This window comes from Nilaparvata lugens, chromosome 1 (assembly GCF_014356525.2).
Source record: "Nilaparvata lugens isolate BPH chromosome 1, ASM1435652v1, whole genome shotgun sequence".
NCBI classification, from domain to species: Eukaryota; Metazoa; Arthropoda; class Insecta; order Hemiptera; family Delphacidae; genus Nilaparvata; species Nilaparvata lugens.
This window is the reverse complement of record NC_052504.1, coordinates 95,748,071-95,766,088: the sequence shown is the minus strand read 5'-3', so window position 1 is coordinate 95,766,088 and position 18,018 is coordinate 95,748,071. Positions and strand designations below refer to the sequence as shown.

The window sequence follows — 18,018 nt, the reverse complement described above, 5'->3', positions numbered from 1 at the left end:
TTTATTCATTCATAGATACAAATATCATTCTTAACTCTCTGTGAATGATTGGGAAAGAACAACAGGCTCAATGCTCAAAACTGTTCCTTTCCCAAATGTTGATACAAATAGTCCAAAATTACGTTACGTTTATCACTATAGAAGATTAAAATCCTAAGACTATGAAGACTATAGATTACTAAACTAAAATCCAAATCAAATTCTGTAATTCACCCCGAAGACTTCTGCTACTGCAAATATTGACAACAGGGTAACAAATATTGACAACAAATTTTGATACAGATAGTCCGAAATTACGTTACGTTTATCACTATAGAAGACTAAAATCCTAAGACTAAGAAGACTATAGATTACTAAACTAAAATCCAAATCAAATTCTGTAATTCACCCCGAAGACTTCTTCTACTGCAAATATTGACAACAGGGTAAACAGCTTGATGGAAATTCGATGAGCGCTACTATCTACTACTAGTAGCTACTATAGTAACTACTAGTAGCTACTATATAACTACTAGTAGCTACTAGTAGTAACTATCTACTACTAGTAGCGCTCATCGAATTTCCATCAAGCTGTTTACCCTGTTGTCAATATTATTGCAGTAGCAGAAGTCTTCGGGGTGAATTACAGCATTAATTTGGATCTTCGTTTAATAATAATAATTAATTCATTAGCATTTGAATAATTGCAATATCTATATTTATTTATTTATTTATTATACGTGGATACAATAACAAATCATAAATATGATTGGGAAGGAACAACAGGCTTGGCCCAAAACTATTCCATTTCCAAATTTTGATTACATGTCCAAAAAATAGGTTATGTTATTCTGTAAGAAATTCAAGGTCAACTTTCTTCCAAAAATAAATATGAGATGCAAATTTAAATTTAGAAAAATTAAAACACCAAAATTATAGTTGAATATTACACTTAATTATCACTGCCCATTGTTAATTGAGTTATTTTATGAATTTTGAAGCCAAAAATACACACAAATTCTCTCTAAGAACAGCTGAACATAAAAATTTATTATTAAATTTATTATCTCAGTAATTTCCATCACTGTAGACTATAGAAGACGTTGGGTTGTTTCCTTATCTCAGTATTCCTCAAACGATCTTCATTACTGCAACCGTAAGTTGTACGGAGAAATTTATAGAAGTAATTACAGTTAATCTAACACGTTAACTCAAGTAGTTGTCATAAAAGTAGTTTGTTGTGTGAAAAATGTTCTGTAGTCATAAAAAATGTTGTGCACTTGAGCAGTAAACTATGTGCGCGTTGGAGCGTGCGCACTCGTGTTTTCTGTGAGCACTAGAACCGTTCTGTGAAAGTGAAGCGAGCCTACAACTGCAGTCTGCAGCAAACGTAGTAAGCCACGGCTCAGAATGGGATAAATGTCATGAGGCTATCGACCTTAACTGCCCAACTGCATCTTGCTTCGATCTTTTTCTTGTTGATATGCGAAAATACTGTACTGTTTTTATCACACTTGTGTTTTTGTTAGTTTGTTTAGTCAACAATAGTTACAGCTATTGATATGCAAAAATAATGTACTGTTTTTATCACATTTGTGTTTTTGTTAGTTTGTTTCATCAACAATAGTTACAGGCTTACAGCTAAAATGAGATCCATATTATAAAATCAGTAGAAATATAGAACTACAGTGTTGCCAATGGTAAGCTAGGGTTGCACTATGTAGCTGGAGAGCAGAGCTTTAAGAAATTTGACCTACATATAGCTCTGTCAGCTACGTATAGTTCTGCTATATGCTATCAAAATTTTGGATAGCTCATTTTCTGCTATACAGCAGAGAAAATAGGGTTAAAATTGTCATATAGCAGCAGATCTCTGGTGTCACTTGTAGCAGAGCTAGCTGTAACCCTAGCTTTAATATTTCCAACACCTTTTTTGTCATAGACATTCAATCTTATCTGTTTTCTATGCATGGAATGAAGCCGGAAAACAGCTGTTTGCAGAACAAATAAACATATGATTCTCATTACAGCATTCTCTACTGTAATGAAACCATATGTTTTCTTTACAGTCGAGTGAGTATGTTGTTCGGAAATAGGTACAGCAAAACTGCTACGAAAAAAACCAGCGCTCCAGGTGGAAGTTTTGTCAACTTCCACAAAATTCCTGATTTAGAATTTGTAAACTATAGTGAGGTCCACGTTATAATGACAGTGGATAAAGAAAGAAGAATAGCGATGCCGATTCTCTGCATTAATTAATCATATTTCTACACTGTCAAAAACATAATTGGCACCGTTGTGGACCTAGAAAAGGATAGTACCACCGGCTTAGTCGAATGATAGACAAGGATAGCAAAACCAAAGTTGATCAAATACTGTCATTATAACGTGAACCTCACTATAGGTTATGTTTATAGAATGCATGTAGTAACTTCAGTACAAGCAGGTAATCTTTTCTATTCCTCAATTATTCTTCTTTAAATTTTTATGACAAAAAATAGTGTACGTTACTTGGACGTGAATATCTTTTGCAGGGCTCGAATGAAATTCTAGTTTCGGCTAACGCCTCGACTAGAAACATCACTCTTGCCTGCAAAAGGCCCCTTCCCGTCCTTGTGACGTAAGATACATATAGTAGAGAGTATGATTCAAGTCCTCCCAGTACATACTGTATGAAATTTCGCATAAGAGAGCTGATATTTCACATACAGAACTGAATTTGAATTGGACAGTTGAGAAAGTCGAAAGTTCATACAATCTCATTGTATAGGAGATGGTATTTCTCCATAATTGAAAGAATATTATTCAGAGTATTATGCAGTAATTGGTCAACACCAAATTCTAGTTAGATTCACGTTATAAAGTCTGTGGAAATGATAGGACCACATTGTTGCCAATTCTCTACTGTACCACTGCATTCTATAGTAGATAGCATTACTAGTATATCCGATATAATAAAACTATATCTATAATAGCAAAACTCATTTCGGATGTTCGATCAATTCTGTGGTAATGAGAGTGTAGAGAGCCTAAAATAATATTCAAGGAGAGGCTACATTCAAGAAGAAAGATAGGAAGGCCGAGAATAAGATGGGAAGATGAAGTGAGAGACGATCTCCAAAAAATGGGATTTAGAGGATGGAGACAATTAACAGAGGACCGAGAAGAGTGGAGAGCTGTAGTGGAGGCGGCCAAAGCTCATATTGGGCTGTAGTGCTAAAAAAAAAAAATAAAAAATGAGAGTGTACATTATTTTGACTAGAATATAAATGTCATTCACAAAAATGACATAGATAGAAATAAATTGGAAGATTGGAAGTTGCATTTGTTCAAATGCAAATTAATTAAAATTATCATTAAACGAAATTACAATTAAATGCTGTGAATCACCCCGATGATTTCTGCTACTGCAAATATTGACTACAGGGTAAACAGCTAAGATGGAAATTCGATGAGCGCTACTAGTAGTAGATAGTAAAAATTATTTGTCAGCCCGGGAAAAAACATAGATGTCCTTTGCCTCTAATTCAACTGAAGCAGCCAGTTTGGAGTGAATACCACTTGACTTACAACCGGTATAGTCTGCAGTCAGTGTTTTAGCCAGGTATTAGAGCATAAAGTGCATCGGACGAATTCACTGTTTACTATCAGCTGGTGTGCTGCAATGCAATGCGTGCACCTGTACAGCCAACTAGTTTCGGCCTATTTGGCATATCAATCCGTAAGCGGGTCTGTCTCCAATCTGCAACACCGCACTTTTCCTTATCAAGCCCAGAAACTAATGGCACACTGTTGTCAAATGTTTGTACTTTACTTTATTTGGCTCTACAGTCCTGGGTGAACTTTTGCCTCCTCAACATGGCGCCTCCATACATCGCGCTCCTGTGCTCTCCTTCGCCAGTTCGCCTTTCTCAGCACACGGAGATCATCCAACACGTTATTCAGCCATCTTCTTCTTGGTCTTCCTCTTCTCCTAGTTCCGATTATCATTTCATCCATTATTCTCCTCCCCCATTCTCACCACATGACCCAACCATTAAATTCGTCTTGCCTTTATGGAAAGAACAATATTTTCTCTTCCAATTGCTTTGTCAATCTCATTATTTTACCTAGCTCTCCAGACTCCTTCATCGCATATTGGTCCCCATATCCTTCTGTCAAATGTTTGTGCTATCATCAATCGCAATAGACCAAAGGTTCAATAATAACACAACATTCATCTTATTGATAATTATTTTGGGATTAGTTATTTGTGCAACTAGTGCGCAAAGTGTCAGTTTGCTGCACCGAAAGAACAGGCGAGGGCGGAATGGTTTCTTGAGTGCAGCAGAGGAACTTTGCGCACGTATTTCACATTAAGTTTTTCCTACAGTTACCATTGAATATGAAAAGTGGGTAATTATGGGTAAAATTGCCTGAAATCCATCAAATGTTTTTCTGTGTAATTTTATTATTGATAAAAACCTTAATCCTAAAATCCTAAAGTCCTCGTTGTCCTTGGTTATAATATATAATTAATAATAATTAGCGCGTTGTGCTTCGTTGCACCTCTGCTCACTATAGCAGCCACAGCAGTCACTGTTACCAACTTCATTTTGATTTTGCTGCACTGTTGCTCCATATAACCTACTAAGTATTTTGCGTTGCCATGTTGCAAATCTGGAGTGCAGAAAAATTTTTCCCGCACTAGAGCGGAAAAGTGATTCTTTGCGTTCTGTAATCAGTGCAGCAATGGCCACTTTTCAACGTAACTGTAGGAAAAAAAATATCTGGATCGAAAAGTGCTGACGAAATCTAGCCTTTCTTAAACAAAATTCGGAAGTCTACCGATCAATGAAAGGAACACAAGAATCTATATTCTCAGATTGTGATTTGGTGTAGAAAATTGAAATGGACATAACCTACCGTATGTATAATATTTGGACAATTCGAAACTAAATTAGGAAATTGAAGAAGTTTTGGGAAATAGCCTGTTTTTTTTTCTCCGATCTTTGTATTGTCTGTGCTAACCTAATAAATAAAAGAACTTGACAATGACCTATGGTCGGTCGAAACTAGTCCTTGAAATATTTCAAAGTCTTTAATAATAAAGGGTTCTACAAGTTTTTATATTGTTTTTATTAATTTGTACAAAAGTAGCCCATATAAGTGAAGTGTTTTTATAAAAAAGAATGTCTGCAGAAAGGTTTCCCCTAAAGGTATTAAATTATAGACCAGAAGGAAGATCAATTAATTGGAAGGCCATCTTAAGAGATGGCAATAACTAATCTATGCATTGTAATATGTGCTTTATATGTGTTGTGTATCTGACATACGCTAATAATAAATATATTATGTATAAAATGTGAATAATAGACTCGAACTCAGATAACTATAAGCTGTTTGTAAGTTGGAACAGGCAACAAATCCTTATACATAGATGAAGATGAAAATATTCGGAAATATAATTGTAAGGGCTAAGCTTGTTTTCTAGAGTTTATGTCATTCATGAAATTATACTTTGTAGGAAATTATATTTCATAAATTATAATTATACATAGTGGGAAAATTCTACTGGTGTTTCAACTTGAAAATGTACAAAATATTTTTGTTTATATCTACATAATTTATAAATCGCTATTGTCCTATTTATTGATACCCTGCCCTGGCCAGTTGATTCTTAAGTTTGAAATGTAGCATAGAAACTCATTTTTATCTTAGAGTGAAAACTGATTACAATGACTAGTATTCGTATCAATAATACATTTTGATATTGAACGGATATATTTGATTGGATTTTAGCCGAACTATTAAAAATATTTTCTATTTCTATTTTTTTGCAGTGAGGTATTTACAACCACCGGAAAGACCATGGATCCCATTGGCAAGACCTGACAGGACCAAACCAACTTGTAAGTAAACAATATTTTTGAAAATATTTGCTTTATAATATATCATCTTAAAATGTATACAGGCATGGCTTACTTTAGATAAGTAAGATAGTCTATCCATAAAAAGTAAATTCGTATGGCTTTTGTTGGTGGGGAGTCCCTTGCGGGAAGGTCCCACCGCCTGAATATATAATTTAAGCCGTCAATGGGCCTTACGACTGTCATACTTCAGCCGGGACCGACAGTTTAACGTGCCCATCCGATAACACGGGAGTGATCTGGTTAAAAAACTTTTGGTATTGAGAGGGTTTGAACCCGGGATCTCTGTGCTGCTATATCCATAGTAGAAAGTTACAATAGTAGGCTATGATGCAGGACTACTTAGGCCTATTTCTATTTATAAAATATAAATTATAGTACACTTTTTTGAAATTAATAAAATGATTAAAAATACAAATTATAACAACTAGTTTCAGTGATCTACACCATCTTCGGTTTAAAAAAGGTTAGCCTACCTATTTTATTAATTTCAAAAAAGTGTACTATAATTCTATTTTATAAATAATATATAATGCTCTAAAAATAAAATCTACCAAAAAACACATAATTGATTTTCTTAAAATTATTGATTCAATAATCAATAATTTTATTTATTAATCAATTGTCCTAAATTGATTGATTATAATCTACCAACAAAACACATAATTGATTGTTTTTTCTTTAGGGCTTCTTTTAATAGAGATAGAATAAAAATATAAATAAATCTCAGTACACTTTTAAATTATTTTATCACAACAGTGATTTTAAAATCACTTGAAAATGGCTTTAATGTCCGAAACATGTTGTGATAAAATAATTTAAAAGGGTACCGAGATTTTTATTTTTATTCTATCTACACATAATTGATATTTGACACACTATTTCTATCCTTGTATCTTCCTTTAATAATATCATGAATTTCAGATGTGAGATGTCTATTCATTCGTAATTCATAATTATTGTATTTTCTATTACAGTATAATAATTCCACATTTGAATGAATAAATCGTATAACAAATACAGTTGAGTCTACAAAGCTTCATTGTAAATAGAATCCAATAAATCATGCAGAACAAGTATTTTGCTGAGTTTTAATGAATGAATCAATAAATTTTGAAGATTTTCTTTCTATTTTATTTATTTTTACAGATTCATTTTCAAATTTAATCAAGTATGGACGTTTCTGAATAAGTAGTTGCTCAGCTTCTTGGTCCATAATTATTTTTATTTATTATTCATCACATTCCACAATCACAATATCAAATTAATGATTGGTAGAGAATCAACAGGATGAACACAAAACTGTTTCTCTCCCTAATTTGGATAAGAATAGTCCAAATGAGGTTATGAAAACACTTTTATAAAGTTCACAAAAATTTACAGTCCAAATATACATTATACTAAATTTTTGTATCTGGGTTGATCAGAAAGATGAAGCAAATTATTATTACACTTGAAAATGCATTAATGGTTTGAAAAATATTTGAAAACTTGATAAATTTCATTTTATTTTATTTCATTTATTCACAGACAATGCAGGTAAAAACAACAGGCATTCGCCCAAAACTGTTTCAAACCTTAATTTGGAATACACAGTCTAGAGGTTCACAAAAACAAAAATCATTCACAAAAACATTCACTATCAGCACAGCTTATTGTTAATGCTCTATCAATTTCCAACTTTGAGCAATGAATGTGTAGTCCTATTCTGAATCAGTTGGAAAGTTGTATTCTGTAAGAAAGCTACTGAATTCTTCAAGAAAATTATTGCAGTTGACAAATAAATACAAGCTTACTTTCATTTCCATAACTTGTCAAAACAAATTCTCATGCTTGTAAGTTGTAGTCTTAGCCAGGTTTCTAGGATACATATTGGATATCATGAACTATAAGTTTCTATCTTTCTAAGCTTCTACCATGAAATCACTTCACTTATATGGGCTACGTTTGTTTAAATTGAAAAAAATATATATAAAAACTTGTAGTGCCCTTCATTAAAAACTTTCCCTAAAATATTTCAAGTCTAGTTTCGACCATAGGTCATTTTCAAGTTGAGTTTCATGAACTCTATTTGTTCATAAACTTTATTTTACAAAAAACATTACAAACAAAGAAAACTATAATCAATAAGGGAACTTATTATTGCATTAGCAAGTTGATGCTAAATGTAGCTACCTATATATTTATAGTTTATTAATAAGAAAGTAACATTGCTGCTAGAATAAATATAATGTCTATTATAAATAATTACGGGTAATATTTGAGGGAAAATGATACCTGCATAGGTTTAAAACCTGTGCGCAGGTAGGTTATTAAAAAAAGATCAAACAAAAACACAAAGAAAATTACAAACGAGTTGATAATTATAACTAACAAATTATCTATATTGTTCTTAATTGTTCATTATTATCTATAGTGAGGTCCACGTTATAATGGCAGTGAAGAAAGATAGGAGAAAAACGTTGGCAAGTCTCTTCATTTTGCCACTGACTGTACACAGCTGTTACTCAATTCATCCCATTAAATTTTGGTCTAATAATAATTACTATTCCTTGATAAAATAATCAATTTAATGTCAAATTAATCAAGAATATATATTTTTTTAATTTGATTTAAAAATTTGCTTCCATAACTGAGATCAGATTTTATTTTCATACAAACCTGAAAAATGGCGGCTAATTTAAAAAGCTGTGATACACCAATCTGAATTTCAAAACAACAGAAATTAAGTTATTTGGTAGGCATTCTATTCCAATTTCTTTTAAAAATAATAGAAAAATAGAAATCCTATTTAAAATAAGTATAAATATTATTTATACCGGTACGAGTAGGTCTAACCTATACGTGTAGGCTAACTGAAGCGTGGATGAAGTCTAGGATGGTTAGTTATCAACTTTTAAAATGTCAATTCAAGTATTTAATTTGTGTTTCTCATACAGTAATGTCTAAAAATTATTCAATTGTTTCAAAAATACATTTTTAATCAATTATACGACTTGTGTACTACAGTATTTTGATAGAATGGTGAAAAAAATGGCGGCTGAGAATTGTTTGTCCACTTTTGTACAGTCACTGTCAAAAGTAACAATAAAATATTCTGGCAAACAGACAACATTGCAAAGCTAGAGAGAGATAGCGTTATTTGTTTTGTTGTATGATAGAAAAGGACAGCAACAGTATTGTCAATTCTACACTGCCATTATAACGTGGACCTCACTATAGTATCAAATTGTTTATTTTTTACATTTTTACTTGAAAATGACCTATGGTCGAAACAAGTCGTTAAAATATTTTAAAGTTTTTAATAATAAAGGGTACTACAAGTTTTTTCATTAATTTTTCTACCATGAACTATCTCATGATTCTATAAGTTTGTTGGTTCATTAGATTTAATAAGTATAATTGAAACCGGATCCTATTCTATTAATCTATCAATGAAACCACTTGACTGTTGCAGGCCTGATGACCGTAATGTGTTACAATGTTCTCTGTGATAAGTACGCTACTCGACAGATGTACGGCTACTGCCCCACCTGGGCGCTCGTTTGGGATTATAGGAAAAAGGCAATCCTTAACGAGATCAGACACTACACAGCCGATATTATCAGCTTACAGGTAAAGCCAGCTCAAGTATCATAGCCACCTCTAATACAAGGCCCCGGCCTACGATATTGCAACGTCGCAGTGTAGGCCTAGAATCTAATACATGATTGGTGAAAAAGATTTCTAAAAATACCAGCTGATCTTCTTCACCAATCATGTATTAGATTCTAGGCCTACGCTGCGACGTTGCAATATCGTAGGCCGGGGCCTTGTATTAGAGGTGGCTATGTAAGTATCTACCGTAGTAATAAAAATAAAACAAAATAAAACTTGTAGCGCCCTTTATTTATTAAAAAACTTAAAATAGTTGAACAACTAGTTTCGGTTTACACCATCTTCAGGTTCTAAAATAAATAAATTTATTTTAAGTTTTTAATAATAAAGGGTGCTACAAGTTTTATTTTGTTTTATTAATTTAAAAGCAGCCTATTTCAATAAGTGTTCTACCGTAGTAACTATCAAACCAATCGAGAAATCACGGTATATAGAAGAAGACGGTAGGTGTCACGTGCTAAATTCCCGGTGTAGCTGACGTTATTTTATATCCAACATCTGTTTTTAACAAATACGTTTCATAAATTGTCAATAGGTGTTAAAAACCTCGATTGGTGGCGATGACGCAATCTAGCTGGCTGGCCACTGCGCACACATTTCATGACCCCTACCGTTTTCATCTAAATACCGTGCGAGAAATCATGTTTACATTTTTAGGATTAAGTTATTTTTTATCCAGTTAATATTTCCACTGGAAATATGTAGCTCAGGAATCGAGTTGTACCAGAGAAGATAGCATAAGAAGATAAGCCATGGTTTATGAAATCATGTTTAAATTTGTAGGATCGAGTTATTTTTCATCCAATTGTTATATATTTCTACTGGAAATATGTAGCTCAGGAATACTGAGTTGTACCATAGGGGAAAGATAGCATAAGAAGATATCCCATGGTATAGGTAGTTTATGTTTCGGTACTTTTCGAAATTTCACTGCTATCTCAAGCCGATAATCCTAGCAGTTGGTTCTTTTTCTTGAAGCTATGTGACGCTGGTCATACTGTGCCGTTTTACACTAATAATAATAAACAGTAGTCGTCAGTAATCGGCTTGAGCTTGAGTTAACAAAAATCTGCTTGAAATTTGGAACATTAAATACATTAACATACCATGAGATATCTTCTTATGCCATCCTTTTTATATGGTTGTATATGATCATCATAATAATGGTCATCATTCTCATCATCATAATCATCATCATCATCATGATAATTGACCGAGCGAAGTGAGGTCTAAGATTCAAGTCGACGGTTTGGCATTTCTTTTAATGTTTAAATGTTTATATATTTATATGTTGCGCATTTACAGCGAAACGCGGTAATAGATTTTCATGAAATTCGACTGGTCTGTTCCTTTTTTAATTGCGCGTCGACGTATATACAAGGTTTTTGGAAATTTTGCATTTCAAGGATAATATAAAAGGAAAAAGGAGCCTCCTTCATACGCCAATATTGGAGTAAAAATCAGACTTTATTCATCATAAATCAGCTGACAAGTGATTACACAGATGTGTGGAGAAGCCAGTATGTGTGGAGATAATTATTGCTGTATTTCGATAAGGTCTATAGTTGTTTCAATCAGGTACTTGTGGATGAGAATACTGCGTGAGGTATACTGTTCACAGAACTACTAATAATCATAATCATTTCATAACCAATGATCAAATCATCATAGTCATAATCATAATGATAATGAATTGATTAATAATCATGATCATGATTGGAATCTAACTCTAGGGTTAGGCTACACAAATCTATCAGAAGCCATAGGTATCAGCAAATTCTTTTGTATAACAAAAAAATACCAGTAGTGTAAAAAGGTTACCAGCAAAAACGTTTAGTAGAGTCCTAGGTGACTGGTTAAAGGTAAAAACTTTCTATTCTACTGAAGAATTTTGCAATATGACATATTATAATGTAATATAATCTCAAATTGTGAAATTATAATCTTAATTTGGAATATACTATGTTGACTAGCTATTGTATGCAGTTTGAATCAATTTTTAAATTCAGACCTGAAATAATATTGTAGTATTATTTCACAATGTAATTTACAATATAAATTGTATTATATTATGTTTTTATATATTCAGTATTTGACTATGCTTATTGCTTTTTTGTAAAGTTTTACAGCAAATATAATTCTTGATTCAGATGTTGAATTTGACGTAGTTATTTTATGCTTTTAACAGTAAATTATAATATATTTATTTATTGCAGGAGGTGGAGACTGACCAGTTCTACAAATTCTTTCTGCCCGAACTGAAAAGAGACGGATATGACGGCATTTTCTCTCCGAAATCTCGTGCCAAGACTATGTCAGAGAACGATAGGAAATATGTGGATGGATGCGCTATTTTCTACAGAACTGCCAAGTGAGTCAATTCATCTGATTGCATGAAATCACAGAATAATGCTCTAATTAGACTGGGCACACACCGATTAGTCAAGACAAGACTAGTCACGTTTAGTCACAATACTTCACATTTTTGCTTATGAGGCAACTCACATTGATTCGTTGCAATTGTCTGTTGGTATATTGGCACTAATATCAATCCTACAGTTTTTTTTCTTCTCCTTTTTCTCTCCTTTATTTCTTAAATTCTTTCTCTCTTTTCTTCAATGAGAAGTCACCGGGCCATCCGCTGGTCTTTATTATTAGGATGTTCCCTAACTTGAATGTTGGATTTTACTACTGAGTGCATTTATTATTTATTTACACATTGGTAATTCGAACACCTGGTATCATAGATACATAAGTATCTATATATATGTAAAAGCGAAATGGCACTCACTCACTGACTGACTGACTGACTCACTCACTCACTCACTCACTCACTCACTCACTCGCATAACTAAAATCTACCGGACCAAAAACGTTCAAATTTGGTAGGTATGTTCTTCAGTTGGCCCTTTAGAGGCGCACTAAGAATTCTTTTGGCAATATTTTAACTCTTAAGGGTTATTTTTAAGGGTTTAAAGTTCGTCTTTTAGCATTTATATTCTTCTCCCAATCTCTTAATATAATTGAAATTTCCATATCATATGTTACTGTAGAACTATAATCTAGATAGAGTACCTCTTCGAAACAGTGTTGTTAACTGGCAACTAAATTAATAATTTTGTCAGGTTGGCATTAAGTTGAGTTGACTTTGTTAGGTTGGCACCAAGTTGAAGATTTAATTGCATTTATCGCGGAAAATTGATTGGGCACTGCTACTTCAATCCTGGGAATATTATATTATTAGCCGTCAGGCTCGCTTCGCTCGCCATATCCGTTTAGCCAGACGTTTAGTCTGGACCCCCGACTGGATTGTCCTAACATGATAAAAATGCTCAAATGAAAAATGCAGGCGAGCGAAGCGAGCCTGCTGATCTCATTCCTGGACGATCCAGTCGGGGGACCAGGGGGCGGAGCCCCCTGGCTAGACGGATATGGCGAGCGAAGCGAGCCTGACGGCTAGTAATATACTAGAAGTATATTTAGTATAAAAGTATTTAGTTTGTATACTACCAAAAGTTGCTTTTTTAGTAGTCTATTTTAATTTGTTATTTATTTTAGCGTATAGTTGGTATAATTTAGAAAATCGTATTGCTCATTTGTTTTATTCAGGCTTCGATAGACTGACCGGAACTCACCCCTACACACCGATGTTTAGTCTTTGTAGGGGTATTCCATACATTTCTATTACAATTATTGTAATTTTATTTAATATCGTATAAATGCATTTTTTCTGGAATAAAGAATATTTGAATTTGAATTAGACATGACTCCATAAGAAACTATGTGAATATTGTGACTAAACGTGACTAGTCTTGTCTTGACTAATCGGTGTGTGCCCAGCCTTAGTTTTCAATATTTCATAACAGTGTTAAGGGTCAAATTTTTTTCAAATTCACATATTTTTGTTTATTAAAAAACAATACTTGAGATAAAATAACAAAATGCACAACATATTTGTTTTCTTAACCTTCCGGTAGTCGCGCCCTACTCAATCAGACGAGCAGTCGTGTAATTTTTACAACATCCAATTTTCCAAGTGTTATGCACTCTGTTTACTGTCAAAACATATTAATTAATTGTATAATTACTATTCCCATCTTATTAGATTATTTTACGCCTATAAACATTTGGATGATTACCTTTCGTAGCCCAATAAGGTACACCAAGCAAAGCCATCAATTCTGGGTTATTGGTTTGTTTACAGTCCCCGTATACAGTCTTTCCCTATAATACTTATGCACTGTCGCGGCTAAATGGCACCTAAAGACTGAACCATTGCTTGGTTGATACTGCAACTCAGTGGAGTGATGGGGAGAAAGTTTTGGAATGCATAGGTGACTCATTCACTGACACCACCCCATTCAATAGTTTTGTGCAGCAAAAAAAACTGACACTGTTGTACTTTTTACAACAGCGCGACTGCCGGAAGGTTAAATACTCACTTTTGTTTGTAGGGCTACAGAAAGTATTGAAATACAATAGAATACATCAAGTACCCTTTTAATTTATAACAACACGACTGTGAGTTACCCTTGAAAATGGCTCGTGAAGAGTTGATACTAGTCCTAGTGTTTGGTTCAACAATTGAATTCAACAACCAACTTACAGTGTGTTGTGTTTTTGTGGCTCCAAATTTTGTGAAATCTCTCAAACATTTTTTCTCTTTAATTGATGGTGATTCTCTTTGATTGAGCTGAGCTTTAGTGTTTACAAGTTTGTGTTTCTTGAATGGTTCCAAATTTTCTTAAATAACTCAATATTTTTCGTTACTAGTGTTGTAATTGAATGGAATATTTCTAATGAATTTATTAATTCAAGCCATCTTAATTCAAAATTTATAGTTTTAATGTTTATTTTGGACTAAAATTTTATAAAAATTGTACACGTGAAACTCTAACCTTACTTGGACTTAGTCACCTATAAATTTGAAAGAAAAATAGAACAAGGACTACCATATTATTTTTGACCGAGCGAAGTGAGGTCTAAGATTCAAGTCGACGGTTTGGCATTTCTCTTTATGTTTATATGTTGCGCATTTACGGCGAAACGCGGTAATAGATTTTCATGACATTTGACAGGTTTGTTCCTTTTTAAATTGCTGGCGACGTATATACAATGTTTTTGGAAATGTTGCATTTCAAGAATAATATAAAATGAAAAAGGAGTCTCTTTCATACGCCAATATTAGAGTAAAAATCAGACTTCATCATAAATCAACTGACAAGTGATTACACAGATGTGTGGAGAAGCCAGTCTATTGCTGTATTTCCATAAGGTCTATAGTTTCAATCAGGTACTTGTGGATGAGAATACTGCGTGAGGTCTACTGTTCACAGAACTACTTGTATAATAAAGAGTTTAATTAATAGGATAGGTAGTTCTCATCAGGACTACTACTTCTAGCAACTAACTTGAAATCAACAAAAGATAATAATAGTAATATATGAATAAATTATCATGTATTATAATATTCACATTCACACTATCAACACTGTTCTGCTTTTGGCCATTCTTACTCCACAACACTACACAATTCGAAGGGCTTGGTCCGCTTCAATCTGTGCAGCGTATGTGTGTTGTCCAGTAGCTGAGCGACTTCTTCATTTTCATGCCGTTGGATCATGTCTGCATGCTTGCGTGCGAAGCGCACCTCCAGATCTATGTGAATCTCGGCGTTTCGGATGAAGCTTGTAGTATCAACGATGTTCCTCAAAACTTTGTTCTGGAACCGTTGAGTAACATTCACATTGCTCTTGCTGGCACAGCCCCACAGCTGTATTCCATACATAAAAATTGTTCACGTGAAATTCTAATCTTGGACTTTTTTCACTTATAATTTGAAAGAAAAATATCACCAGAACTACCTTATTATTTTATCTTTCAATGTTATTACATTAGTGTCATTTCATTCTTTCTTTCTTTCTTTTCTTGTTCGTCACAATTACTGAACTGCATTAAGGGAGCAACGATCCGCAGTATATGACACGTCAAAGTTAATCTAATATCTACCATCCCTCCTATTTCAACACTACAGATCCCACATAACATACATCAATCAAACACTATTCAACAAGGAAGTTGCTAACCTGTACGGACACAATACAATAAGGAATTGCCTGAGTGTTTTTTTGAACTCCTTCAAGCCATCAATTCGTTATGTGAGATGGGATTGATTAAATATTTTCATTCCCATATAAAACGGGCCACTCTCCAGCAGGCTTAGTCGTGATGTGGGTAAACAAAACCTCTAAATCGTGTATTATGGGGATGACTCACTTGGTTCTAATATATAAATAGCAGGAGCTGTCAGCAATCTCTTTTCTTTAAAATAAGGTCTGCAAGAGCGCATTGTATTAATCTTATAAATTATCCTAATGGCTTTCTTCTGCAGTATGAATATTCCCTTAGTCTATATATATTTTCCCCCAAAAATAACTCCTTATCTCATAACTGACAGAAAATAAGCATGATATACAAAAAGAACAGTTTTTTCACTCCCTACTCTAGCCATTACTCTTAATGCAAACAAGGCTCTATTCAATTTACCAGTGACATGAGAAATATGTAGCTTCAACTTTGAATCACTCTCCACCATCAGACCCAAGAATGTCGTCGAATCAGAAGTTTCAACTCTACTTTGAGTATTCAAGTTTATTCCAAAACTTTTATAGTCTCTACTGAAGGGAATTACTTTAGTTTTTTGCAGTTCAAAATAAGACTATTCTGAACAAACCACGAATCTAATTCAGCAAGACCCTCTCAGCCTCTCTTATCAAATCACTGTTCCTACTGGTGATTAAAGCTGTAGTGTCGTCCGCAAAAAGAGAGAGTTTGAAATTGACGTGACTCTCGATGTCACGTAAAATGTTGTAAATAAATAAATAGATTCGAGTGTTATATTTAGTTTATCAACCTTCAAAAATGTTGTATTTCTAAATTCAATGTATTATCATATATTTACAAAAGAGTGTGTTTTATTTGTGTTGTGTTTTGGTTCAGATTCACACTGATCAAGGAGCACCTGGTGGAGTTCAACCAGTTGGCAATGGCCAATTCAGAGGGATCAGACGACATGTTGAACAGAGTCATGCCAAAGGACAACATCGGATTGGCCGCTCTGCTCAAGACTAAAGAGGCTGCGTGGGGAGACAACGGTTCGTTGCAAGTCAAATAATATTATAATCCAATTTTTTACTTTCCTTGCCCTATTACCATAGGTAAGGTAAGTATTGTTTTCCATAGTTATTGTATATCTAGAGTGAAAAGTACGACTTTTTCTCCCTGTGGGAAAAAGTTTGAAGCCCGAGGCGAAGCCGAGGGCAGCAATTTTTCCTGAGGGAGAAAAAGTATTTTTCGCTCGTGATGTACACAACATTTTTCTCCATCTACATTTTTTTATAGAACTGCAAATAAAATCATTCTAATAACTTACGTATTGGGTGACAATGTTTCCTAAACATAACCTAAAATCTAAAACCTAAAAACCGGTCGTCTGATAGGCACTGCATCATACAAACATATATTTCATGAGTTGATCAAATTTCTGGTTGTGGTATTGAATTCAGTTGACTCAATGACAGACACCTCTATTACGCTTTCTCATCTGAGCTTAGACCTTCTAACCTATTACCAATTACCATTTGAACTGTATATGATATGGAAGTAATTTGTAATATAATACTATAGATAATTATATTGTTATGCATCTACATAAATTGGCGGAGCTTTGGACATATGTCCATTCTTCGGAAAGAATATTAAAAATATCCTCCTCACTAACTCTCTACCAGGGATGAGAGAATAGCACTGCAATAGCAATGATATATAATAATGAGCTATTTCCTTACAGACAGTGACGTGTGGTCTAGTGCGTAGGGACTAGATAGCAGGGATAGAGAAACTACAGATAGCACTTCATAGTTATATAACTTTTTACCATTTATTATTATAAAGAAATTCAATAAAGCTTATACTGCTCTAGTTGATTATAGTTTATTTAGTTTCATGTATATCCTCAAACAAAGCTCCAACAGCTTCTTCTATAGAGTACCCCCGAAAATTCAGAGTATGATGAACGGGCGTAGTTTGTACCTTGGACAGGAGGGACACATCCCTCTAATATTTAAAAAAAAAAATTTTTTTATCCCCCACAAACAATTTAAGTGTGAATACTAAGTGAAAATAGAAAAAATAGTTGATAAAGTTGGAACTAAGCCTATAAAGTTTGTTGAAATAGTGCTTTATTGGAGCCAAAATTTAAGCATTCCAGCTTGTTATCAGAATAATAATGCTTTTTGTGTAGTTGAGAAGTTGATATTGTGGTAATTATTCATATTGAATGAAAAAGACTAAGAAATTGTCAAAAAACCACTGATTTATTGATAATTAGAAAGACCGGGTTCGGTTTCTAATCTAACTTTGCAGAACATTTGATAACAAATAATCACAAGTTCACAGTTAAGGAGAATGTTGA

At 33.5% G+C, this 18,018-nt stretch overlaps 1 protein-coding gene across 1 annotated transcript in view; it reads left to right on the top strand.

Moving 5' to 3' along the window:
• LOC111058186 (CCR4-NOT transcription complex subunit 6) overlaps nt 1–18,018 on the top strand; it is a 312,139-nt gene that overhangs the window by 278,191 nt on the left and 15,930 nt on the right. Inside the window, 4 exon segments of the mRNA XM_039419678.1 lie at nt 5,802–5,870; nt 9,346–9,503; nt 11,762–11,916; nt 16,545–16,699. Of these exon segments, the coding sequence (XP_039275612.1) occupies nt 5,802–5,870; nt 9,346–9,503; nt 11,762–11,916; nt 16,545–16,699 (537 nt within the window).